The 27,641-nt window shown below is 37.0% G+C and overlaps 2 protein-coding genes across 3 annotated transcripts in view; both read left to right on the plus strand.

Moving 5' to 3' along the window:
• LOC114535133 (low-density lipoprotein receptor-related protein 1B-like) overlaps window positions 1–22,966 on the plus strand; it is a 36,707-nt gene extending 13,741 nt beyond the window's left edge. The window contains exons 3-6 of the mRNA XM_028556512.1: window positions 4,846–5,255; window positions 11,467–11,574; window positions 12,525–12,653; window positions 19,940–22,966. Coding sequence (XP_028412313.1) covers window positions 4,846–5,255; window positions 11,467–11,574; window positions 12,525–12,653; window positions 19,940–20,292 — 1,000 coding nt within the window. The 3' untranslated portion in view covers window positions 20,293–22,966. The remainder of the gene's footprint in view (window positions 1–4,845; window positions 5,256–11,466; window positions 11,575–12,524; window positions 12,654–19,939) is intronic.
• Window positions 22,967–25,552: 2,586 nt separating this feature from the next.
• On the plus strand, window positions 25,553–27,213 carry LOC114535134 (NADH dehydrogenase [ubiquinone] 1 alpha subcomplex assembly factor 4-like). 2 transcript variants are annotated; one of them, XM_028556513.1, is made up of 4 exons: window positions 25,553–25,642; window positions 26,163–26,312; window positions 26,719–26,816; window positions 26,903–27,213. In XM_028556513.1, exons 2-4 carry the CDS (start codon window positions 26,168–26,170, stop codon window positions 27,146–27,148), a joined length of 489 nt encoding a protein of 162 aa, XP_028412314.1. In that variant the 5' UTR covers window positions 25,553–25,642; window positions 26,163–26,167; the 3' UTR covers window positions 27,149–27,213. The 2 variants fall into 2 exon arrangements, with proteins under 2 accessions (XP_028412314.1, XP_028412315.1); XM_028556514.1 differs by having other exon boundaries at window positions 26,993–27,213.
• The last annotated feature ends 428 nt before the right edge of the window (window positions 27,214–27,641 follow it).

Consider the following 27,641-nt stretch of genomic DNA (forward strand, 5'->3'; position numbering starts at 1 on the left):
TGATAATAAAAATTATAATAATATTACACAATATGACGTTATTACAATTCTACTCACCATGGCTCCTAGCCTCCTGCTACACGGCATGTCTCAAACTGTGTATTTGTAATTCATCTTCTTACTCTGCCATAACAGTGCTTCATATAGTTGGCAACCGGCCATTCTACAGCAATCTGGTTTATCCGGACTCGTTAATAGACGCTACAAAAATTATGTTCGATTCGCGCTTTGCCCGTCGATCAGATCAGTAAAGATTGAAGACCTCAATTCAAATCAAACCCGGTAGTATAATATTGAACGAAATGCAATTCAAATTTCAAAAGCTATATTCGCTCGCTGCAAGAATTATGTGAATTCCTGATGTGAGTCATGTGGCGTCAGACTTGGTCCTATTATAGAAATGATAGACATTGTCTATTATTTCTGTAATCTACTATTTCTCTGCCTCTATATAGGTCTTATTAGCATTCTCGTTCAAAATCACCAACTCTAAACCCTCATGGTTAAAGTCAACGAAGATGAAATTTTTGATGAAATAATTTTAGCATGAAATATAAGCTAGCACTTTAAGTGTGACGTAATATACCCTTCTTTATTTATTACTCTTCAGTATATATGTGTATGTAATCTATGTAGAGTTGAAGTGAAACAGAAAATTAATTTAAAGTAATGTTTTAAATTATAATTTTTTGCACATGGTCCGTTTTAGAAGAATACATAATACTAAAATCCTGTTAAAACCATATCATAGTCCAAAGTTCAACTTTGTATAGTTTATAAATTCATTTGCTCGTTCATTTGTAGTTTAGTACCGTGGATCGAATAAAGGTGTAATATACAGTGTAAAAAAAACACTGGATCTATCAAACTATCCACATTTACCGGAATACGAATTGTTTTTAGATAATGGACCGCTATATAAAACAGTCAATGAAACACATTTACACACCTTTGTGCTATATGCATGCATGCGCTGAAAAAAACCGTGTGGTTTTTCACAATTTTTGGTCGAGTATTCACCAAAATTTATTTCAACAACTAGCCCATATTATAACGACAACTTAAGATACCTTTTAAAAACAACAACAGGGTAAAAGCAGTCAATACTGGCAGATTTTTGGTCACAAAATCAGTTTCACTAAATTCCCGCCATTTTCCAATTTATCTTACCAGACGTTATAAAAGTGTTTTTTTAATGAAAGCATGCCGTTACCCGTTCCACCAACCTTATTCTTTCGCGAATTCGTTCCTTCTTTGATTCGTCGTTAACGTCGTAAACGCCAAATAAACAAATAATGTGTTATCAGCTTTTTTTACTTAAATTTGTACACTGAAATTTGTTTTAACTTGTCGGAACTTGTCGGAACTCGGAGCTCAGATAGCTGCATTGAACTGTAAAGATACTGGACAACCCAACGAAGCCAGTGCTTTTTACTTTTCCAGCGTTTTGACGCCTATTAATGTTGAGCCGAATATGAAAATAATGAAATGAAAGCCATTAAAAAGTTTAATTTCGTATAGAAAGTTTTAGAAGTCTGAATATCAACCTTGACTATACGTTGGAATAACGTTCGAGTAATAACGTCGACACAACGTCTATGAAACAATGCTAATGCAATGTTGAATTAAGTCTGTCCATTAACGTCTGTATTTCAACCTCGATTCAACCTTGAAGCAACGTTCACATAATAACGTCGACACAACGTCTTTGAAACAATGTTGATACAACGTTGAATTTAAGTCAGTCATATGACGTCTGAATATCAACCTCGATTCAACGTTGAAACAACGTTTGAGTAATAACGTCGACACAACGTCTTTGAAACAATGTTGATACTACGTTGAATTCAAGTCTGTCATATGACGTCTGTGTATCAACCTCGATTCAACGTTGAAACAACGTTCACATAATAACGTCGACACAACGTCTTTGAAACAATGTTGATACAACGTTGAATTTAAGTCTGTCATATGACGTCTGTATTTCAACCTCGATTCAACGTTGAAGCAACGTTCACATAATAACGTCGACACAACGTCTTTGAAACAATGTTGATACAACGTTGAATTTAAATCAGTCATATGACGTCTGAATATCAACCTCGATTCAACGTTGAAACAACGTTTGAGTAATAACGTCCACACAACGTCTTTGAAACAATGTTGATACAACGTTGAATTTATGTCTGTCATATGACGTCTGTGTATCAACCTCGATTCAACGTTGAAACAACGTTCACATAATAACGTCGACACAACGTCTTTGAAACAATGTTGATACAACGTTGAATTTAAGTCTGTCATATGACGTCTGAATATCAACCTCGATTCAACATTGAAACAACGTTGATTGACTTACGTCCATGCAACGTCTTGGAAACAACGTAGAAGCAACGTTTATATTACGTTGTCGACGTCGCGACGTCTTTTCAACATAAAATAGACGTTGAAACAACGTCTAGTGCCCGCTGGGAAACGCTGGCTGTTCCGAAAACAATTCAGTTATTATAGCGAAAGTATTGATCTGTGCCGGGCGGAGCGAGTGGAATTAACTCTAATTCGGCTTGTTCTGGGTGGAACTGAACTTCGCGTCTGGTCTTCGCCGATATGAGACTGAAGGATAGAAAGTCGTTGATTGTAATTCTTTCCGCTGTTGCCTCTCATATTGAGGTTGTATGACTTGATCATCTTGGTAGAAATGACGGGTAAGTGTGAAATCTCTGCCCGCGTCCCCTACAGGAACCAGAGAGTTTTGTTCGGTGTTTATTAGCCTTCGCGACTTCATTAATTTCTTTAGCGACATCATCCGCAAACAAGCTTCAACTCTCTGTTGCCAGACAAAGCGAGAACAAGGGCATAACTTCTCCTGTTGTTTTATTGCAAGATTGAGTAATAACATAAATTGATGAGATAAATAATATCTGGTACTTTTGCATGGAACTTTCCGCTGTTCGGGTGACTTTTTTAAGTTGAACCGGACAACCTTGTTGACATTTGGAGCGACGAGTAAATCGCAATTCTCAGGTCGCAGATGCTTTTGAAGTAGTTCCTCCTGTTTATAGCCTTGGGCAATCGTTCTATATATCTGTCACAAGGTCGCTGATGAGTTTCGCCAATTTCTTGTGAATCACTGGCCTGTTATGTCAGCTGCAAGTTCGTCAAACGAACTTGAAGTGTTGGCGGTGTTCGGCTCATTAAGATAATTCTGTATCATATCAGTGTCTTGGGGCTAGACCTGTTGTTGTTGACTAGTTTGTTCATCAGGGTGATTACACGCCTCTGTTCCGCCAACGTAATCTTCGAAGTGCTTTAACATATCATCTCGCATCTGTAACATCTTCTCATATACCATGTCAGCTACAGACTCTAGCAACTGGTCTTTTTAAGGGGATGATGTACTTGTTTGATCAGTCGGAGGCGGTTCTGTACATTGGTGTTCATTTCTGTCCATGAATGCAACTAAATTTTTTGTCAGTACCTAGAATAAATAATCAGTTACACATGATGTGCAGTGATCAGCAGAGGGAAACTATAACTTTTTTTCCTTAAATTCATTCAGTGGTGTAGCCAAGCCTGACAATTTAGTTCAACCTCGGTCTGACCTGGGTTAAACTGTCGTCAGACCGAGGTTTGACATATAGGTTAACCGCGGTTTTTTGTTAGGTTATTTCTGGACAGTACTGTAAGTGCTGTTAATTTCTCACAATTCCGGCCATGTCATAGGACGTATGAAACGTCTTTGTTTTGATAGCGCTATCACAGCAAAAGAGCGCAATGCTCAAGTTCAAATAACAATAAGGATGAGGTACAAGGCATTATTATTACCTTATGGGATTCTGACATAACCACAAGCGATGTCTATCAAAATCGCGTTTAAATTACTCTTTCATATCCCCTCTATAGGAATGAAAGAGTATGTCATAGTTTCCAGCCCAGATCTACGGCTCAACGCGGGTTAAATTTTGAAACTGGAAATCAGGAAAAGATCATACCGGGCTAAAAACTCTGAGCCTGCGGTTTATCAACATGTAACAATGTTGTGCTGCCATTATTGTTCACATTTGTCGTGTAACAATATTGTTCAGTGTTGATAACAACTCTGAACAATGTGGGCAGCACAACATTTTTCAATCCTTTCCATATCAATACTGCATAAACCTGATCGTTTTTAGGCGTGAAATAAAAGCCCGTCAGCAGAGCATGAAAGCACTACTTCAAGTAGCTAGAATGTAAGAGGGATTCCACACAATATAAAGAGTCGGCATGCGCAGTGTTTTCGTCTGCAGATATTCTCCGCTGATTGTTTAACTTTTATTTGAACGGTTTGCAATATAAGCGATCTCGCCTGTATAAAGAGCGATAAATTTGCCATGGAATACAAACTTCGACATAAAGAGAAACATTTCTTAGAACGATTAAGCTTTGCAGCACCTTGAGCGCGGTATTCGCAGAAATCAATTGCAAGTCTATCGCCTGTATTCAAAGACTCACGCACACTCATTGAGAATGATATAGAAATTTTGTTATTACTTCATGATCAATGAGAAAATTTTTTTGGTCACTGGAAACATCCAAGGTGAGAATCAAGCTGGATCGTATTCGACTAAAGATTTACCGGCATAGAAACATTATGAGAAGATTGAGAACTCCGACTCAATAAGTTTGTGTGTGAGTGAACCTTTAGAATACAGGCGTATATGTCTGTCAATAAATAAATTATCTATTGTATTTGTAGCCGCTGTCATCACTTTGTTCCCCTTAATCCCAATATGCCAGATTATATATATAGCTGACTTTGAGCCAGTTTTAATAATAATTACAATTTTGTATTGTTGTTCACTGTAGATATTTGTTTTGGATTGAGTATAATGGAGGAAAGGTAATGCGAAGACACTTGGCTGCTAAAAAGGAAAAACAAGTATATGGTTTCAACAGAAATGGTGTTTACTATCTGGCTCTGGATTACAACAGGAAGCGAGTGTACACGTACGAGAGAAGGGGAACAGATAACGTCATAATTGAAATGGATTACGATGGCCGCAACAGCAATCAGACAACTAATTATGGTTCAGCTGTTGTTGGGGGAATGATGTCAGTGGACGTTATTGGAGATTTTCTTTACTGGAAAGAAAGAATTTCACCCATTGTCATAAAAATGAATGTCACCAGCAGAAATATATCTCGTTATATTCCGTTACCAAAAGGCTTCGACGTGAGAAAGCTTCTCGTCGTAGACAAAGATCGACAGCCTGAAGGTAAGTTCATACATTCTGGTAAATGTTAGTGTGAGGTTCACTTCTTGAATTCGCTTTTAGGTAAGGAAACTACCCAGCAGAATAAATCTTCCGTCCAAAAATAGTAATTTCGCTCTCACATGCATGCGCAGCATTTTGCAGTTTTATAACTACGTAGCTTTTATTAAGTGAAAAGCCCTCAATTTATATATTGCGGGTATTCTTTATATACACGATCGATATCCGACAATTTAGATTTATTAAAATGAATCTAAGTTATAGCCCTTTGTATAAGGCAAATCATATGACAATGCCGTTGTTATATCTACAATCGAAATATGGCTTGCGATGTTGTTGTTTGCCCTGTTGAGCATCACAGAAAATTATGCGGAATTGTTTAGGCACCGATTAATTCAATCAGAACGGCGCCACAAAAAACACTGTTTTCGCAACGTATTCAGTCAAACTTTATTTACTTCCTTCTTCTCAACAGATAGAACTTTATTTACTTCCTTCTTCTCAACAGAATAAAGGATATAAATACAAAATACCTAAGGAAAAACGATACCGCGACATATGCATGCAATAAAAACTCTCATTTGAAAAACTCTCAATATCACAAAACGTTAAAAAATGCAGTGTTTACAAAAATATCCAGTATCCAATGCCAAAATATGCCTATCAATACTAATAATAGAATGAAAAATACGATAATATACAAGAGAACTATACTAAACACAGGCTTTTTCAAAAAATGCGGAAAATTTCATGAGAATATACGATGTTTCTATTTTCTCAATAGGGACATGCATCACAAAACTTCACGTCACTAACAACAACAGCTCTCATTAAAGCACAAAAGATTGTCCTATCAATATATTTATGTCGTGTAATATTCCTCGTTGTTCTCAAAATAACACGCATGGGATGTCAGCGAATTATCCAAAGCAAAGGCGTTTTCGATGAAATTCAAATTATACCAAGGCTATTCCAGCCTGCAAGTATAATTTCGGTTATATGAGGGAACGAAGGGAGAAATATATGAGAATAGAAGCGGTATGGCATACCAATCTGTGCTTCACATCACTTTTTAACCAAGAACCCAGAAAAACATAGGTATTACCCCCCTGAACTGACCTGTCCCATGAACCTGCTGTGGCTTATTTAACCCTGCATGAACAATGGGAGGGGTAAAGGGACTGATCATATATTTCTCCTTTTATTCCCTCATATAACCGAAGTTGTACTCGCAGGCTGGAACAGCCCTTGTATAATTCGAATTATATTTCGGGAACTCCGGTCGATATATGAGAAGACAAGCGGTAGAGTTCAACACTACAACAGTAAATTGTATTTAATATAAACTTGCTTTATTTCTCTCCGTACAAAAAATATCAGTCTATAGACTTTATTATATATGATCAATTTAACACAACACGGCCAAAATTTGGTGTCGATACCATAGGTCTGTAATAGAACTGTCGAAAAGTGGACTTTTTATTTCAGTCATGCAGTCATCTTCAGTATCTCATCTAAGGGAACAGATCCGTTGGCAGCTGCTAAAGTTGCTGCTCCCCTTACTGAATGCGCTTTGAAGATTTTTGTATCTATACCAGCCTGACCCAGTATTGAACGAATCCAGCGTGCAAGTGTTGCTGTACTGACTGGTTTATGAGGTTTAATAAATGAAAGGAACCGCTTATCGGGTTGGTCTTTTGAAGTTTCCCTAAACTCCGCCGTCGTTGAAATGTAATGTTTAAAACATGCCACTTTCATAACCTACGGTCATCCGGAAAACAAGTGTAACATGCCGAAACGGCCTCATCTGGTCGAGTCTTTGTGGCAAAAAAAGTAAAAGCTAGACCCTCTGGAGAAACCTTGCAGTGATTGAGGTCCAAATTAGAGAGGGACGAGACTCTCTTTGGAAAAGTCAAGGCAACGAGATGTGAAATACGCCCAGATGTAGGCGTGGACACATCGGATGAATCGAAGGGTCGGATGGATTTATCACGAGATGTTTGTTGTTTGGTAGGAGAGTCGGTTGTTCGACGAGAAGGCTGATTAGTAAGGGCCGCCAAGGCTGGGGTTGCCAAATTGGCGCTATTAAGACGATCTCTGTTTGGTCCGACACTTTTTTGAGAACAATAGGGACTAAGTTGAACGTTGGGAAGGCATATCCCGCAAATCCTTTCCAATTGACCGTGAAAGCATCCCATTTTTGGGCCTCTGGGTCCGGTTTCCAACTGATGTAATTTTCAAGTTGTCGTGTTAGTCGAGAGGCGAAGTGGCCCGTTCGACAGTCTTTCAGGAACGGTCTCAAAATTTTTGGATCGGTCATCCAGTCGCTTACGTCCAGAAATTGTCTTGACTGGGGGTCTGCTTGAATGTTGGTCTTTCCTGGAAAATGATAGGCTACAACAAAAAGGTCTCTCTGATTGCACCAATCCCAAAGTTGTAATGTCAGCTCTAGTAACTGTAACGAGTGGGTGCCACCCTTGCTGTTTATATAGGCAATGGGGATAGAATTGTCCATGTTCAATGACACAGTCCTTGCATGATTGTTCTTCAAGAGGGACGTAAGGCCGAGAAAAGCAGCCTTCAGCTCGAGTATATTTATGTATAACAACTTCTCGGTGACTGATCATTTCCCGTTTGTATGATTGGTGCTGCTGACTGCTCCCAACCCCTGTTTCGAAGCATCGGGAAAAAATATTACATCCGGGGATGGTATCATAATCGGGTTGCCATTGATAGTCGTAATATTTCGAAGTCACCACTGGACTTCCGTTCTTTGTTTGTCTGGAAGATACACTTTCACTTCGTAATTGTGGTTTGAGCTGTGCAGGTTGCGGATAAGTAAAGCTTGAAGAAAACGAAAATGAAGAGGAGCTTTCCAAAATTGCTGGGCGGTAAGATTCTAGCAAACCCAACAGTTGAGCTATGCTCCTTAATGTATGTTTTTCCGCTTTCAGCAATTGTTGACAAAGCCCTAGCATTTTGTTTATATTTTTCTCAGGTAGGGAGATGATCATTATGTTCGAGTTGATTATGATCCCCTCGAAATGGATTACTTGAGTCGGAGACAGGATGGATTTCTCCTGATTTACTATGAGTCCCATGGGACTTCAGTGACTGTGAATCGGATTGTCTCCTCCGGTGTTGCCCCGATGATAAACATATCGTCGAGGTAAACTATTAGCAGAAAGCCTCGTTTCCTTAAATAATTCGCAACCCGTTTCATTAACCGAGTGAAGATCATTGGAGCTTTGTTGAGGCCAAAAGGGAAAGATTTGAATTGATAGGTTTCAGATTGCTGTCAGACTTTGCTACTGTTTGAAGCGGCTTGTTAATTTGGCGGTCGTTGGTAACGAGACTGGGAGGGACGTAAAAACAGACACGGCTTGTTTTAAGTTTTGTATTTTCTTGACAAGGGGAAACTTCTGCTTGAATGTTTAAAGTCTTGGTTATATTATCAAGGAGCCGTGGGTACCAGGTTTTTTGCCAAGCCCCACGATAATTCGGCTTCTTTAGATGGAATGGTGGGAAAGTCAGGTCCAAAAAGCAACCTTTTGGCATTTGGTTTGCCAAATCCACTTTTGATTTGTTAGTTGACGTTAATGCCTTTTTGCGGCGCGTATGGATAATTGCGTGTTAGCCGAACCTACAAGACATAGTGATTGCTTAACAAGTAATTTGAGATATGTAGGGGTAACAGGAATGTTATTCTCTAAACGGTCATGCAATGTGATATTTAAACATACCGCGTTGGACCACTGCGAGCTCTTTATCTCGCTCCTGAACGAACTTTAGTCCTGATAAGAAATATGAAATAAGATTGCAGGATCTAGAGTAGGAGCAACAAGTGCATCGTCTTGGAGAAATCATAAATGTGATCAAAGGATGATTTCCTTCCAAAATTCTTTTCCAGAAAGTCGTAAAACTCTGAGGATGGTGACCACGAGGTCGTAACGGATTCGGGGTCTTAAAAACTTGATTGACCCTCGGTGGATTTACTATGTTCTAAAGTTTGTTGATTTGTTGTTTCTCCACTTATATCCTCGGTATTGAGACAAACGTTTTAATGTGTGGTAGAGTTGAGAGTCTAAAAGTCCTCGCAGTTCAAGGGATTGTCGTTCCCGCCAAAATCGAAAGTGTGTCATCATCGTCCCGTTCGGGATCTTCTTGATTTTCAGAATGAGAATGTGTGATATTTTCGCAACCCATAGCATATTCAAGCTGTGAAATTCTTTTATTACACACTTCCGTGTTAGATTTGAGATCAGAAACTGTAGATGAGATAGTGCAAAGTTGCCGCAGCATTTCCTGGTTAATTTTGTTATGATTTGACTGATCTGTTTCGTGGCGGGATTTTTTAAACTTCGAAGATTGGTAGGTAGAGTCGCGTGAATGAGATCTTTTTCGTTTGTAGTGATTAGAAATGGTCTAAAATATATTTAAGTCTCTAGATAGGTTTAAAACACAAAAAGGACGGGGTAAAAAGATGAAGATATTTGCCTACCTGAAGCTTACCTGTTCGTGTGCTTCAACACAAGGTGATATGGGACATATCAGTCCACGGGGGAAATACCTATATTTCACAGGGTTCTTGGGTTAAAAGTGATGTGAAGCACAGATTATAATGCCATACCACTTGTATTCTCATATATTTCGAACGGAGTTCCCGAAATATAATCCGCAAGATGTTACTACAATATATAGTACGCAAGTTATGTCTATCAATACGATAGTTATATGTATTCCCGTTCTCGTGAAAAATACGAGCAATTTATAATTTAACTATGTTCAACACACGCACTCTTGATAACAACATGCAATGTTTCTCGTTCTCAACCTTTTTAAGGGTCGGCCTTAGTTTACCTTAGTTACACGCTATTCTGTGTACCTGTTATGAATGGACAGAGTGTGTTCTCTGCAAGTAAACTAACAGCCAATTGGATAGCGATGGCACGTACGGATCAACAACCTTTTCAGTTTTCACATCCGACTGTCTACCTATTATGCACGAATATAAATATTCCGTTTACTGATGGTAAACTAACAATACTAGTCCATTCTATTTCAAGTATACGGATCGCAACCTTATCAAGGGCCTACCTTAGTTACCCGCTGGTCTCTCTACAGGGTGTAAAAAAAAACCTTTAGAAATCAAACTATTGTTATAATTTAAATGGCTGATCAATTTCCCTAGCGAACGAGTGCACAAAAATGCAGAATCGAATATTATTATATGACTAGTGTTTGTTTTTGTAAATCCTGCAATTTGATTGGCTGCTGACGAGGCGGGATTTTCCCATATTGCCCACGGGCAATACGCTCAATTTTTATTGAATTTGCCAATAATAATATGTATAGCACATGCTAAATAATTTTCTTGTTTGCAGCACCTACCATGGCGGCGGCATCAAAAATATGCCTCTCACCCGATGATAACTTACTTAATTTCCACACCAATTGCATTTATAAATAACAGAACAGTCCAAGGATGTAACTCTACAAATTGATAAGGCTATATCCAAATAAAAAATCAAGCACACCGGTTTCGGAAGGGAGGTTAAAGTTGTATATGAGACTTAGAAAATAGTGCGAGTCAGCTCGGGAAAGAAACAAAGAAACTTTCTCTAAAAACGTTGTGCCGTATCCCGATGAAAACGTGGGTAGAATTGTGAAAGGTGGTCAAAATCACGCGACACATCCTCGTTCCATTCTTGTTTGCTTACACCCGCTTCTGAACGTAATAGTCGTTCATATTCGTTATGAATAACATACCGCGTGCTCATCATCACATGTCTAAAACACTACAAAGTTTCCGTTTAAAAATTTCACAGAGAATTTCGCGAAATGACATTTAATTGCCGACGTTCTTATTGATATCAGACGTGTTCAACTTGAAGTTTCATTTCTGGGGCAAATATCGCAAGCGCAAGGGCATAGCCATCCAACTGATAACCAAAACACCATCCAACTGATATCCAAGGTCGGCTGTCTATAACATACATTTAAAGTTTTAGTTTTCGCATTATCCTGTCGGAATATCATGGTACAATAAATATATTTGCTGAATAAATACCCTCGAATATCAATATTTGAAGTTAGTGATGCTATGCAGTGAATTAGTGAAATTGTGTGGACATTTTTGTGTGTACGGATTGTTATTTAATGATGCGTTTTTATACAAACAAAAATTTGATATTTCTGAACTATATTTCATAAGGTGGATGCCAAAATGTTTCATGTCGTCACGGCTACTGTTTGAATATTAATGGTACTGATAAATGTCACTGTGATAACGGCACAAAATACGATGGAGAGTCTTGCACAGGTATTTACGAATTTATTGTCAATTACTCTTGCAGGATGCAGAATTTTTTGTAGTGAAAGACACCTGAAGAAAAGTTTAATTTATTTATTCATTATTCTTTTCGTAGATTTTGCCCGGCAAATTCGTAATCCGTAGAACCATTTTTGTTTAACTCATTAAAAATCAATGAAGGAATTTTAAAATGAAATGTTTTTAATTTCGTATAACTGCGAATTCAGATTTGCTTGATTTTTGTAAACTTCAACTTCGAATTTCCTGACAATATTGCTCAACTTAACTCCTAAACAATGTTTTATAAGCACAATAAAATATTCGCCACCGTGTTTCATAAGATATAAAAACACTCGTCTTCCGCGCGTGTTTTCATCTAATACAACACGTCGGCCTCGCTTTCAGCTCTACTGACACAACATGGCCTTGGTTTTGGCTTTTGTGTGTATCTGCTAATACAACAAGGCCTCGGCTTTGGCTTGTGTTTATATCTGCTAATACAACACGGCCTCACACTCAGCTCGCGTTTGCATTTACTGAAACAGCAAGGCCTCGGCTTTGGCTTGTGTTTTTATCTACTAACGCAATACGGCCGCTTATCGGTGTTTATAATAGATAGTCAATTATATAGAGTTTAAGCAACACAACTTATTGTAATATCATGCACGATTTCATGAATTTGATACTGCATGATCTACTTTTCAATACATAACCCACCAATCAGATATATAACAGCATAACTATATGCCTACAAGGCTATACATCTTCTGTCTTCTGTAAGCACAACACGTATTAAATTAAAACAGCTCTTTCTTAAAGGCGTCGTTGACACATGCGTATATACATACAGTGTGGGATTTACATGCAAAGTGGTCATACCGGATAAAACTGGTCCTACCCGCTAATCAAACATGTAAATCTAAGCAAAATGACTGAACACTTTTTTATATTTTGTTTAGATATTGATGAATGTTTATCATCTCCATGCATTAATCATACTGGTTTCTTGAAGTCATGCAACAACACTCCAGGATCTTACGTCTGTATGTGCGAGAACGGAATTTATATAAACGGAAGAGGATGTGCAGGTATGTATTGTCACATTATTATGCAGTTTTTTAAAGGCATATAGGCTGTTTAATAGCTCATCAAATCCTTGCTTAACATTCTTCCAAAAAGCAAGTGCAAGGCAGTGTACCATAATATTCAGGCAAAGTTAAAGTTAAAACAGTCACCTACAGCAATAAAGCTATAAAAACTGCTAAATGGTATTGACCATTGATCCGACGACGGGTTGCAATTTTTGGAGCATTCCCAGTTTGATCTGAGTTCGTATGTTTTCAAATCTCTACATTTAAAATTAGAAGAAGTATGTTTGACACACGAAAGGGTGAATTTACCATGCAATTAAAGAAAGCTCTGGATTGCGCAACATCAGTGCCTGGAATTGTGTGATAAATTTTGTTATTTGAGAAGGATGATGCGCTTCAAAGTTAGTCAAATTTAAGCTATATGAAAATATAGGTTTTAAAAAAACTATTAGTCTACGCGAGTTTATAACAAGTAGCACGGGAGAGTTAATGCGTGTATAAGCGCCAATCAGAATCAAATGTCTACTTCAATTCCCAGCGCTAGCGATGAAAGAATGCAGTTCTTGACTGGTTCTTTTAAGACACAATTATTTGGGTATTACCAGCCATTGCAGCCTAAAACGATATTGCTGTAAAAAGCTAAATAACTTCTCTTTAAATCGTTGGACTCAATACTTAATAAATTATTATCAAAATTAGTTGTAAACTCCTCAATCTTAGAAACAGCGCAATGGTGCAACTCCCAGGCAAATAAATAATTTTGGTTTGCTTTGCAAAATGTATTGCATAATCGTTAAGGTTATACTTAAGGAGATAAACAGGCGAGATGAATACGCTTTTTCACAATAGTCAGGTATTCGCTGAAGAAGCAAACAATAATTGTGATTTAACAATGGTTACTTATATCTGGACCTGTATAAATCAGTTTCCACACAAGCTCTCGCTAGTGATCATACTGATTTCGTCTGCTTTTTGTCATTTGATCTTGATCCAGAAACCATAGTCATTACAAGATTCTTAAAATCGTATTTTGATTGACTAGTAGCCAATATTCCCTAAATGGCAACTATAAAACATATTATTAACCATTTTTAAAAGACGAAACGCAATATATTACAAAAAAGATGTAAGATAAGTTATTTCATCAGAGAAAACATTGATTTATAGTATCAGTAGTGGATGACATTATTCCTTCAAAATGATAACCGTGACATTATTAAAACTGTCTTAAGACTAGGTTGAGACCTAGGCTACGATGAACTTGTTTTTCGTTTGGACGATTTTTTTGCCAAAAAAATCCTTATTTAATCCGTTGTGCATTCTAGCCCCGGTGCTATTTCAATTACTTTTTTAAAGACGAACTAGACTGACATGATCGAAAGACAGCGGAAATGGCTTCAATTTGAAATAACTATAAAGATAAATATTGGAACAAGAGGAATTAAAGCGTCCTTCGGAAAAAACAACCACATTCATTTTGTATCAGATTTAAATTTGCATGGCATGCATGGACTGAAATTACACGGTCTTTGTGATTGCCTCAAGCAACTTTACAGCGCCGAATAATCATAATTTGGAAGTATTAGAAATGTGTGTTGATGAGTAAAGTTGTTCATGAAGCCTTAATATCGGATAAATATTAGTGACGTGTAGTGTTGGTCTCATTGAGATACAGCTTTGTGTTGGATTGAGGGTTAAAATAAGTTTCTAGTAATGGACGAAGAACAGGGTTATTTCCATAAGAAACGTTGTTGATAAAAATAGATGTAACTTCGGTAAAAGATAATTGAATCCAGACGATATTTTCAATAGCTTATTCTATAATTTGCTTGAATGCTTCTCGTGTTGCTGGTTTCTCATTTTAAATTTCCCCTGGTGCAATAACCGGATCCCGGGAGAGTCTGTGAACATGTGCTGGCAAAACTACCTTGGGCGTTGATGGTGTCGATACGATAGACGGCGAATGTTTCTTTAAGATGGTTCATTGACGTTGCCAGATATAGATCTCTAGAGTAATATGGTTTTCATCACGGGTTATGAGTTTAGATTCTAACGGAATCATCCCTTCGTTGTGAAGAAAATGTTGATACTATATTTACGTGGTTTCATAGAAAGCGTATTGCAAAATTCCATTGTAAATTAATTGCTATATTTCCGCTGGCCATTGGCGCATTCACGCGTTGTTATGCATGTCGTCTGCTTTATTAGAATTTCCGCGCATTTTCGAAGGATCGATAGATCATAAACATTATTATGTCCAATTCGTTATCCTGAAGTACATCTCTTGCGTTTGCGACATTAGGAATCTCTAAAAGAATAATAAGTTTGTTGAATATTCAAGACCAAGCTGACAAACCATAGTGTGAGGCATGGTCCATAAAATGCAATTTTCGCAGCACTCCCATTTTGATCCGAGATCGTATGTTTTCATCCTCTCTTCCTCCTAACATCACGTCTTCATTTAAAAGAAGTATGTTTGACACACGAACCGGTGAATTTACCATGCAAGTAAAGAAAACTATGGATTGTACAACATCAGTGCATGGACCTGGTTCTAACATGACTTTGTGTGATAAAATTTTGTCTTTTAACCAGGACGATGCGCTTCAAATTTAGCCAAATTTAAACTAAATGAAAAGGACGGGAAAGTTAATGCGTGTATAAGCTCCAATCTGAATCTGATTCAATTCCAAGCGATGAAAGAATGTGGTTCTTTACTGGTTTCTTTTAAGACACAATTATTTGGTTATTACCAGCCATTGCAGCTTAAAAAGTTATTGCTGTGGAAAGCAGTATAGATTCTCCTTTAATCGTCGGACTCAATACTTAATAAATTACTATCAAAATTAGTTGTAAACTCCTCACTCTTGGAAAAAGGGCAATGGTGCAATTGTTAACTCTCAGGCAAATAAATCATTCTCATTTGGTTTGTAAAATTTATTGCATAACCGTTAAGGTCAAACGTATCAGATATAGCGCCGAGTTAGAAAGTCTTGTGATTCTGCACATAAAGAGGCGAAATGAATACGCTTTTTCAGGTTTTCCCTGCAGCTGCAAACAATAATTCTGATTTAATAATGTTTACTTAAATCTGAACTTGTATAAATCAGTTTGCACACAAGCACTCGGTAGTGATCATACTGATTTCGTCTGCTTTTTGTCATTTGAACTTGATCCAGAAAGGATAGTTATTTACAGATTATTAAGAAACCTATTTCGATTGACTATTATAGCAACCAATTCCCGCTCATTGCAACTATAAAGCATAATGTTTTTAACTAATTTTTAAAAGACGAGAAGCATTTGCTGAACCTTAGGAGATGATCTATACGTAGGTGATATGGTTAGCGAAGGGGATAGTTTGGAAAAAACTTTAATATATTATATACAACTTATAAAGATGATTTATTTCATCAAAGAACACAGTATATAATTTATAGTAATAGTTTAGTGGATGACATGACGTATACTTTGAGATGCATGATAACCACTAACACTAGTTCTGCCAGTAAAACTTCCTTAGAACAAGGTTGGGACCTAGGCGACGTGGATATTTTCTCGTTTTCACGATTTTTCCGAAAAAAATCGTTATTTAACCTGTTATGAATTCTAGTCTCGCCGGGTCGCTGTAAAAATCAAAATATTAAATGTCAAATACATTTTATAAGACAAACTAGACTGGGATGGTCGAATCTCAGTGGAAATTGCTTCAATTTGAAATAAGATGAATATTGGAATAAGACGAATTAAAGCGTCTTTCGACATATACAGTAACGCCATTGTATTTGTATTAGATTTAAATTTGCATGGCGTGTATTGAGTGGAATTAGACGGTTTTTGTGATTGCTTCAATCCAGTTTACAGCGCGTCCGGTCGCCTACCTTTGGCTTTTAAGGAACGCTTCGATAAAATATGTCTTTCTTAGTGGCAAAAATTGTCAAGAGCGCGCCACTGACGTTAGTTTTCCTGAGTTGGAAGTGTTAGCAATTTGAGTTGATGAAGTCTTAAGGTCGTGTCGTGTAGTGTTGGTCTCATTCAGAGATAGATATGTGTTGAATTTGGGGTTGATAAAAAAGTGGGTAGCATCGGACTAAGAAAGAGTTATTTCAATAAGGAACATCGTTGAAAAAAATAAATGTAACTTCGTTAAAAAGCTTTGAATCCTGACTATATTTTCAATAGGCTATTCTGTGACTTACTTGAATGCTTTTAAGGTTTTCCCTGTTGCAATACGATAGATGGTAAATGGTTGTCATTATACAGGTCATGTGCTTAAGTTTATTAGTAACTCGCAGACTAAAAAATTGGATGCGGTCATAGATAATGAACTAACTGTTGGTGAATATGAGAGTGTCATATTTACATCGATCAATGACTAAACTAAATGAACAAACTAAATTATTGTGAAGAATCAACAATGCCGTAAAAATCGCGCTGCGTATTGAATTGTGAAAGGAGAGAAAAGTGTTAAAGAAATACTTCGAACGTGTTGTTATAATTATGTGACTAATGTGAGTAATACCAAGAGAAATTTTCATCGCTCGATGCCACGATAAGAGTTGGACATTCGGGTAATTTCAAAACTTTTAAATCCTTGGAAGCCAAAACTTTCATGCTATGGCAAAGAATTATACAAGGATTAATTCCTTCTCACTCACTTTGGTAGGAAGTAGTTTTACGACGTTGCTATCACTTTTTGAAATTGTAGACCCTGGGGTACATAACATTTGTCTATCTGATTTTTTTATTTCAAAATTATTACTTAACGAACTGCGGCAGGTGAATATCCATGCAGATATTATAGGAACAGAAGAAAAGGCGTGTTGTGTAATTATTAGCAACGTACATGCAGACGCATTACTGTCCAGAAATAACCTAACAAAAACCGCGGTTAACCTACGTAGGTCGGACCGAGATCGAACCGCGGTGAACCCGATGTTGAACTTTGGTCGAACTCGGTCTGACAGACATTTCTTAACATGTTTTCGATTTGATTATTGTAATATAACATTCCATAATTTGGAAGCCAACGGCAACCGCGATCGAATTTTTTCAAAATGGTATTGGTTACACCACATGCCGCCGGTCGAGTTTCGTTCAAAAAACCTTGCTAGTTGAGTTTCTTATTTCTAGTATTTTAACTAATTCAAGTGAATTAATCCAGGATATATATATATGATATGGAAATATTAAGAACTTATGCAACTTTAGCCATTTGCTCTGGCTCTGAAGGTAAAAGCGCTGCGTCTGAGACTTTTTTGGTCCCCAAGAATGTCATAATTTGATAATTTATTTTAATAAACTGACGTTGTAACCGTAGGTTAAATTACATCAGGTTTTGCACAAAGAGAAATGGCAAAAAAATTATTTACATGAAAAATTGGCTATGTAATATCAACTATAAAAATTGAAATTTAGCATACATCATATATGTGTGTATCTTGTGGTTAGAGAAATCGCACACAAAGCATGAATGTATTGCATTAGCTAAAGGTGCTTTGTAGAGACGCTTGTATACGAGTTAATATACAACCATAGTCAGCAACCTTGATCTCATCATTATTTAAAACACGTGGAAAACGCAAAAAACTGTGAAGTCAGCGAAATTTAGCGATGTTTGTCCGCCTGACGTCACGCATATGTTCAAGAGCACGCGAGAAGTAAAAGAGTGTCGAATCATTTCGAAAAAAATTATATTTATAGGAGCATACGATAAACCTACGTTTGTAGGAACTGTGAAACAATTAAGTATACCATCATTTCCAACTGGAAGTACTGTAACAGTAACTTAAGGGCTTATTACATGGACTCTTTCCAGCCCGGGCTGAGTTGTTCAGCCCGGTTTTATTATGAAATACCAATAAAGTGTACCTCGCGATCATATGACAATATTTTCAGCCCGGGCTCAACTTTCTGCTCGTTTTAAGCTACTCGGACTGGGATTGTCATGTAATCGTAAACAAACTTAAACCCGGACAGAAAACTTTGCCTTGACAATGATTTTTTGTTTGTTTATTTCATTTTTATGTGCAGTCATAGTCCCTTAACGGTAAAGTTATTGTCATTCGGGGTTTTAAAGCGCTCGAAGAATCGAAATAGATCAACTATCAGCCTTTAGAAACTCAGCCCGGGCTGAAATTTCAGCCTGGTTTTAAAATCATTCTGACGTGTCACAAACACAGCCTGGGCTGAAAATTGCCATTTAGCTAATTGAAAAATACTTTAGGTCCGGTTTGCCAGGCTGAAATAACACCATGTAATCAGCCTCTACGTACGGTAACTGTTTTAATGTGTCCATTTTATCATTATATAACTTTCTTTTTAAAAATCCTCTATTCTGGTTGGTTGACGAGGAGCCAAAAACCCATATCCGGACCTCGGTCCGCATTTTCCGTATCTGAACAAGTATCTCGGTTGTTAACCTTTGCGCCATCCTCGCTTCTACGTCGCTCGATCCCCACTAAAATGCCTCGGTCTGATCTTTCACAGCACAGACCACACGCTCGATCAATAATCAGTTATAATTTTCGGAATATCAATTTGAATTTATTTTAATAAACGTTGCGAATGAGGAAACATCATCGTGCAGACATCAACGAAATCTGTGCTTTTGCTCTAAGAATTTCCACAGCTTTTTTCTAATTGTGCGTTTGGCGGATGATCCATGCATCCATTTATTCTTCGTTTTTATGTATATACAATGTACACAAATCGATCATCAGACGAATTATTTTTCTTTGCGCAAGCTCGTCAAGACTGACATGTAGTTTGCCGTTACTAAATATCGAGCTGTTCGTTTACTCAACAGTTCCTAAACTCCGTGCCTACTCTATCTCTTCGCCATTCCAAATTTAAAATGCCGACGTTAACGTTTGTTATGCATGTAGCAGGTAGCAGGCAGGGATGATAATGCAAGTAACAAAATGTTCGAATATTGGTTGTGATTTATTGTTAATCTTTTGTCAACAATATATAGCCCATATGAAGTTATATAGTATAGCAATTAGATTATTGTATTAATGCTGGCTTTATTTCTTACAAGCTAAACAGAACATTTTTAACATAAATTATCGAATTGGTGACGTGCGTTGAATTAATTTATTTTCTCTTAGCTATAACCAAAATTGTTTCTGTTTTGCGAGCAATGAGAGTGTTAGACGTACTAGAAGTGCACTCATTTATATACCGTAGTACGTATTTGACCGAGAGAAAAGAGACACATGAGGACTGAAAATCAACTGGAAGTTGTCTTTCCTTAACATGTGCAATTGTCTATGTTATAGCCAACTCTGAACTGAAAATAAGATTGAATGGTTCAAGTAACAATAATAATATGAGTGGAAGAGTGGAAATCTATCATCCAACACTTGGCTGGGGCACAGTGTGTTATTGGCGCGAATTCTTAACAGGTATGAAGATTACTGACGGTAACGTCACCTGTCGTCAGTTGGGTTTCTCTGGAGCGACCGAGATCAGACCCTTGGCTCACTATGGCAAAGGAAGTGGTTATGTATTGCTTTCTAATGTTCAATGCTCTGGTGATGAATCATTCATCTGGGATTGCAGTCATAATGGATGGAATAATCCTCCCTGGTACTGCGACCATGGTCGTGATGTCGGTGTGGATTGCTACTGAGATCACAATCATTCAAGGACACTGGGTTAGATAATAGACTAGATTTTCTTTTTCTTGCTGCTTACATAGTTAATAATATATGGTCTGTAATTTGACTAAACGGCCGAGCTTCAATTGCTTTAATAAGATAAAAAGGAGTTGGGACGCGACTGCAGAAAACAACGGCGACGTCTAGGATAAAATATCGGTACTGCGTGACATGCGACCACTGCACACTAACACATCCCAAGACACCAATGACTGGTCTAAACATAAATATCTTACTGAAAATTTAATTGAAATTAAGGCATTTCATACTAAAAGTGGTACATACTGACTATATGATATAAATATACGTATGAACAATCCATCTTTTCATTGGTTTAATCACAAAAAAAATTTAATCGATTGTGAGTTTCGTCCGCTGTAAAAGAGATATAAAACAACATTGAATCCGAAGATTAAAATTCTGATATATTTCAGCTTGATTATGCTCATAATCGGTTTGTTTCATTTTATAACAACGAGTTCCCACAAGCATTTCGAGTTGGAAAGGCGTACGTCGCGGGTTTGATTTCACTAGGGATGTAAATTACCTAGAAAATTTTGAGTATAGCAACATTTTATCAAAATAAATTGGTTAAATTTTATCAAAATTCCTAAAATTCAAAAATTTTCTTTAATTTCGCTAAAAACTCTGATATAAAGCCAGGCAATTTGTATTCGCGAGTTTGCTAATGTGGATCATGACAGCGCAGTGTAGCGGATTTCACGTAAATTACGCGCGCGGCGGAGCAATGTGTAATAATAACGGCATCCCTCAATTAACCTACTGGGAATTAACATGGTGTGGAAGGTTCGGTTGTATGTGTAGTTCGTAATGAGGGACACGTCTTCACCTAACCATTCAACCTCTTAAGTATGGTGACGTCATCCGAGATTTATAGCGAGTATAGCCTGCGTCTATAGAAGTCAATCTTGAGCAAAAATAGGTGAGAGGAAATTCTTTGTTTCCCATTATACCGATGATACTTACGAGAGACACCATTTTACTTTTGTTTCCAAGCTCTCAACAGCAATCATCTGGAACAAATTGCTTAAATACAAAAGAAAAGGGTAAATTCGCTGCCGTGAAAAACATCGTTCTGAATATAACCAGACAAATTGATCCACGACGCGAGATTGAGCGCAAAAAACAATCAAGAAAGCATTCAAAGAACATGCTTTTAGCTGTACCAATGCATGATGCATGGACTAGTCAGGAAATGTCAAAAGTTGCGAAATATTTTCCACGTCCCTGACAGACACGGCTAAAATAGCAAACCCCTAACGACGCAGCCGCGGAAAATGCCTACGTAAAGATTCACGTTGCTAAAGCTTCTTGGACTTGAGTATGCTAATTTTCACAAAATCCGCGCTAAACAATTTCGAAGACGTTGCTTTTGTATTCAGCGGAAGCGGTTCCTGTTTGAGCGATTTGATTGTAATTATTATATATTTGATGTTTTATAATTGCTCCGCAAAAAAAACAATTTCTTCAAAGCGAACAAATCCTTCGTATAATCATGTTTATCATGACTTTAACGGGTTATAAATAGTAATTTTGACAAGGTAATCTTACTGAAAGATTGCTTTATCATGCAAAACGCGAAAAAATACATGTAATGGCTTTAGTCGAGTTTCCAGACCATATATTTATTTCAGGGACAGTGGAGCAGGGTGGGAAAGGGGGATGTGGAGCTGTTTCTCAAATAACTTTCCTATTTCAATGACTTGGGAAACATATTGAAGTGCAGCAGCTTAATTTGAATAATTTCCGCGGTTGTGGCAAGTTGGAAAACCCTCACATTGGAGTTTGTTCAACGAATCGTAGGTTTAGACCCTCAATCCGATATTTTCTCCCCGGTCCCTGTGATCAGTTTAATGCTTCGTGCTAAATATTGTAATTCTAAAATAAGATGCTATCATCGTAATTAAGGTTGAAAGAAAAAAGCCGTTGCACCATAAACAAGAACTCACTAAAATCTAATTCCACGAAAAAATGTTTTGAAGCACCGTCAGCAGTACGTAATGAATGTTTTTGCCCTGTGGATGAATTGAAATGATAATCCAGTTTACTTGAAGAGAATTGTTGTTCAGGACAAACACATAGCAATTAGTGAAAAACATCATGTTTTGACGAAAGAGAAAGAAAATACTGTTTATCTGGACAAAGTCATATTTTGGTGAAAAAAGGGAATAAATATTGACTAATGCGGTGCAACATGCCATAATCTCCCTTGACTTTATGGTATGAAAGACATATCGTATATGGTGCAACTCGCTCTATATTTCATTTAGATTAGAATTTGTAGCATTTGTAGTATTGTATACAACAGTATTTTGTAGTTTTTAGACGCGTCTCAATGAAAGATTGTCAGTCAGCATGTTGGTCAGTCAGTCGGTTCCTACTTAAGTTTTAAAGTTGAAGGAACTTTGTGTTAATGCTTATAAGAACTAATTTGTGTAAATGATCATGGCTGATAATTGAAAGACGCGTCATTAGCGCTTATTTGATTCTTGTTCTTGTTATATTATAATCAATTATGTAATTAGTATAGCGCTGTCGTAACTGGCAGTTGCTATTGAATTTCCACCCAGTAAAAGTTTAAAAATTCCAACTTTCTTGTGTTGTCTTAATTCTGCTAAGTTATCTCAAACTGATGGTAATGTACTCGAGTAGTGGGTTACTCCATAGTATGGTTACTCTGACAGTGGCGTAACTACCAAAGCTTCAGACTGAGCCAACGCAGGGTCCAATAGTCATGTTTAAAAGGGCCTCGTGTAAAGAATGTATTGTACTACCATTAGGTTTTATGGGACATGTAAGGTTATTGGGGCGAGTCTAAGGGAGCTCCATAGTTTGGTGGCTAACCGAGCTCTAGCGCGATGCATTATGGTGCGTACGTGCGTATGTACACGGAACTTGTTTTACAGTGATTTAAATCCTACCGGTCTTTCGCCAAGCACCCGCTATTTTGAAAACATTCGGTTCAACTGCTATAAAGTGATTTACAGTAGATTTTGTCAAGGCACAAATGCAGATATTTTTGTTTCTACCCTAATCAATTTCTGAGTGATCAATGCGAAGTCCGGTTTCAAAAACATTAACACAACGAAGCTTTCTTTTGCGGGAAATCGACTACAAATTTGAGCCAATCAGGATGGATTTTGTTCCTAAAGCTACCAATCAGAGAGCGAGGTTATGCTGATGAGGTGATCGAGCCTCGAGGCGAATTCGAGAATCACAAGAAGTGATGGTTGGAAATTTGGAATATAATTTATTGTCGAAATAGTTGTCCTAAAATTCGAGTCTGCCGGAACAGAATTTTGATGAAACTATAGAAGAATATTATAGGAGGCTGTAGAATGCAATTACAGGTAATTTCAATAAAGATATGACTATAAATGCCTCTTTATTTGACGATATCGATATTGAATTTGACAATAGTAGTCAATAGTCATATAAACAGTCTTCAAAATAACCATTGCTGATCGCTGCCTTAAATGAGGATTGGTTTTGCCCCCTTTTTCCCGTTAAATCTTCTTAGTTTTTGTTCGGTTTTGCCGGTTAAAGTTCCGTCAAATCTATGCGCGTATTTTCAGTGTTTTAGAACTTGTATTTTTTGGGCAAACGCGAAATTTTTAGCACGAGGGATGTATTTATAATTTTCATTACCACGAGTCATGTATTTATAACTGCAAGTTTCGTTCGCTTTGATTGAATTTCTTGTAGTTCAAACAAGCATGTATTAATAAAGATTTTTTAGATTATTGCTTGCCCTTAAAGCATGGTTACTGGTGGTTAAGTGATTTGTGTAAGGCCTTTAAAACAAGTTTATTAGAGTTTCTACGAACTCTGGTGTAAAATTAATAGTTCTGATGCGGGAAGGCATTAAATAATCGGGGTTGACTTGACTTTTCAGTGAACAAATTTTAATCTGGGCAGTCAAATTGTATTCCTGTTAAATCTGTTCTCTCGAAATTGCATATTCTGCATTAAAAATGTTTAAAGAATCATAGTTGCTTCTATTTACAAGCATTTATCAATTATCATGGATGAAATTTCAGTCTTTGTCATGTGAGATATCAAAAACACTTGCTTTCATTCAACACCAGTGGCTAAAATTTTGGGCTTGGAGCATATAAAAACTATTTACTTATATGTAATGGTTTCTGAAATCTTTCAGCTGTCCTCAAACCAAGTGAATAGCCTTTTTTACATCCCGGACGGTGTTCTAATTCATAAGTAAAGGTGCTATAACCTATAGGTATAGTTGATGATCAGTTCATGGTCACACCTATGGGGTGTGGGGTATTAATGCCCCACCACTTGGAGTACAGGATTACCGGTAATTAAATCCTGCAAATATACATCATATATTCTGCAAAATCCACAAATGTGTGGACATTAGTTTCTTATGAGCATATATGTGAATTGTCAAAACTTGGATGCATATGAAATTGGGGATATCTGTGGTGGTACCAAACTTTTGCATCAATCAAGTCCTAACAAGCTTTATGCAAAGTCTTCTTTATAATGCTTAATACTTTGTCATTGTTGTAACGACCTGGTCCAAGGTTCGGTGCTCTGGGTATTCGATGCTAATTACCAAATCTTGTTGGTGGAACTTTTAGTAGTAGAAGCTCACGATCTAGCGCCAAATGCTATTTAGGATTTTTCTTTAAAGAAATTAAGAACATTGATCAAAGTCAACATTATTTCCAACATCTATCTCAGAATGTCAGGATTCTACTGGATAGCTCTATCAGTTCTAAACTGTTCTTCTTAGAGGTCCAGTAAGGATCTTCTCTTATTGATCCAGTGTTACTACAGGAGGAAATCTAAACTAAACTAACTTTATTTATACCAGATAGCTCTATCAGTTGATTTAGTTCTAAACTGCTCTGATTTCTTAGAAGTTCAAGACAGATATATTGCCTTCAACGATAGCATTACTTATTAAAGATTGTTCCTACCTTCCACAGCACGGGTCATTGCTCACAGGAACTCACGACAAAATCTTACTTCACGGCAAAAACTAACAGTTTAGTTCTAATAATTTTACATTATAATTTTCTTCTTTATAAATTGTGACAACCACGATTGTTTTTGTTGACGTTTTGTTGCTATAACAACGAAGGTACGGCGAGTCACGAAGTCGATTTCCGAACGCCCGAAGATATTCCCGCGGGTTTCGTGGATTTCGCGTGTAAGCAATATGAGCGAATCTTCCTGAGATTTAAAAGCAAAGTCGGTGAAGTTTTTCGCTTTTAAAACATAGAAGAAACGACGTTTGCAAGTAGAGATCATCTCTTAACAAAGATTAAGGTAAATGTTACACTCAACTATTTGGAATATATCCTAAATACTCATTTTAAGCGGACTTTTTAATCGAAAATAAAACAATGCAAGATTGATGCATGAATCCTGCTAAACCATGCCTAAATGCAAGGCTTACGTCAGGTCAAAAAGTTGACGGCATATATTCGACTGGTCGCCTTGAATTTTAACAAAGCGTAAGGATTTAATTGTAGTAGCTGGTGGTTTAATTTATAACTTGTCTAAATGAGACTAAATCTTTATTCATTTTGTTCAAATATTGGTCTTATAACACAAATGAAGTTTGGAGAATACTTTGTTACATATTGCTGTACTAAGTCAGTAACAGTAGCATTTTAGTTCAGCTCTTCTGCCTCGGTGAATTCATATCAGGACCTGCATTGATAGCAGTTGTATTAAACTAAAGCAGCTTCCTGACAAAATATGTTTTTATAAATAAATAAGACAGTGGACTCTGTGAATTCTATTTAGTTTCAACTAATATTTGATTTTTTATTTCACTATCCAGCATAGATGGGTGCAGCGAGGTCAGCACTGAGACGAAGTCTGCGTGGCCCGGTGCAGATGCAAAGGCAGATTGATAAAGTTTTGGATGGCCAACCTTCACTGGCACCAAAACATGAAACAACAAAAGACCTGCTTGATAGTGCAAAACAAGGTAAGGATTGTTTCATTTAAAGTTTAATGTGCTGTGAACCTTTTATCATGTTGAATAATTATACATTGTCATCAGTGGAAGAGTATTGTCAGTTAGTGAGTTAACAAAACCATTTGTCAGTGTCTCTTGTTAACCCATTTGCTTGCAATACACCCAGATGTCGCCTACTTTAGTATTTTACTCTGTCTAATGTCAGATGATTTTACTCATCAGTGGAAGAGTATTGTCAGTTAATAAGTTAACAAAACTATCTGTCAGTGTCTCTTGTTAACCCATTAGCTTGCAATGCACCCAGATGTCGCCTACTTTAGTATTTTACTCTGTCTAATGCCAGATGAATTTACTCTTCAGTGGAAGAGTACTGTCAGTTAATAAGTTAACAAAACTATCCATCTATAAAATTTAGAAAACCAAGCCAGATTTGATTTACATAACAAGAGAAGTGAAGAATATCTACAGCTCTTGAAACAAATCCGAGTGGACTCTGTCAAGGTTCCCGACAAGGTGATTATGTTTAACTTGTTTATTTCTGCATGCTTTTGCTATGAGTGTAAAAATGTACTCACTTTTCCCAATCATAATTTTTGAAGAACAACCCTCAGCCCGAAGAGGAATCCTTGTCTCCGACAACAGCTACAACAAGGCTTAGCACTGAGGAATTGACATTGTTGTTTCAACAGCGAATGAAAACCCCAGATGAATGGACAGCAGAGAAAATTGCATCACATTTTAAACTGTCCACAAATTCAGTTGAAAACTTGTTGAAATACTACAGTGATTTTACTGTTCATGTTGCCCCGAAAATTCCTGAGCCTTTGGAAGAGATTACACATTGAATATTAGCTGTTTAAAAATTATTGTATACTGGTGTAAAGTGGTATATATTTTATCACTTCTAAACTGTTCTTTCTAGAGGACCAGTGAGGATCATCTCTTATTGATCCAATGTTACTACAGGAGGAAACCTAAACTAAACTAAATTTATTGATACTGGATAGCTCTATCAGTTCTAAACTGTTCTTCCTAGAGGTCTTGTAAGGATCATCTCTTATTGATCCAATGTTACTACAGGAGGAAACCTGAACTGAACTGACTTTATTTTTCTGGATAGCTCTGAAAGGTTTGTGACCTTTATAAATAACCTGTAAATAACTAACTTTATCATTGAATAATAAAAGTTACTCAAATTTTATTTTTGTTAGTCATTGATGGTTTTTTAATAAATATGCGCAAAACATGCTAATTACTTGGCACGATTTCCTTCAGCGTTTTATAAAGAATTTGCCAAGTGGAAGCTTGTTATTTAAACTTCCTCGAAACGGAAATATA

The sequence above is a fragment of the Dendronephthya gigantea genome, unplaced genomic scaffold, assembly GCF_004324835.1.
Source record: "Dendronephthya gigantea isolate DGI-Jeju-01 unplaced genomic scaffold, DenGig_1.0 000111F, whole genome shotgun sequence".
NCBI classification, from domain to species: domain Eukaryota; kingdom Metazoa; phylum Cnidaria; class Anthozoa; order Malacalcyonacea; family Nephtheidae; genus Dendronephthya; species Dendronephthya gigantea.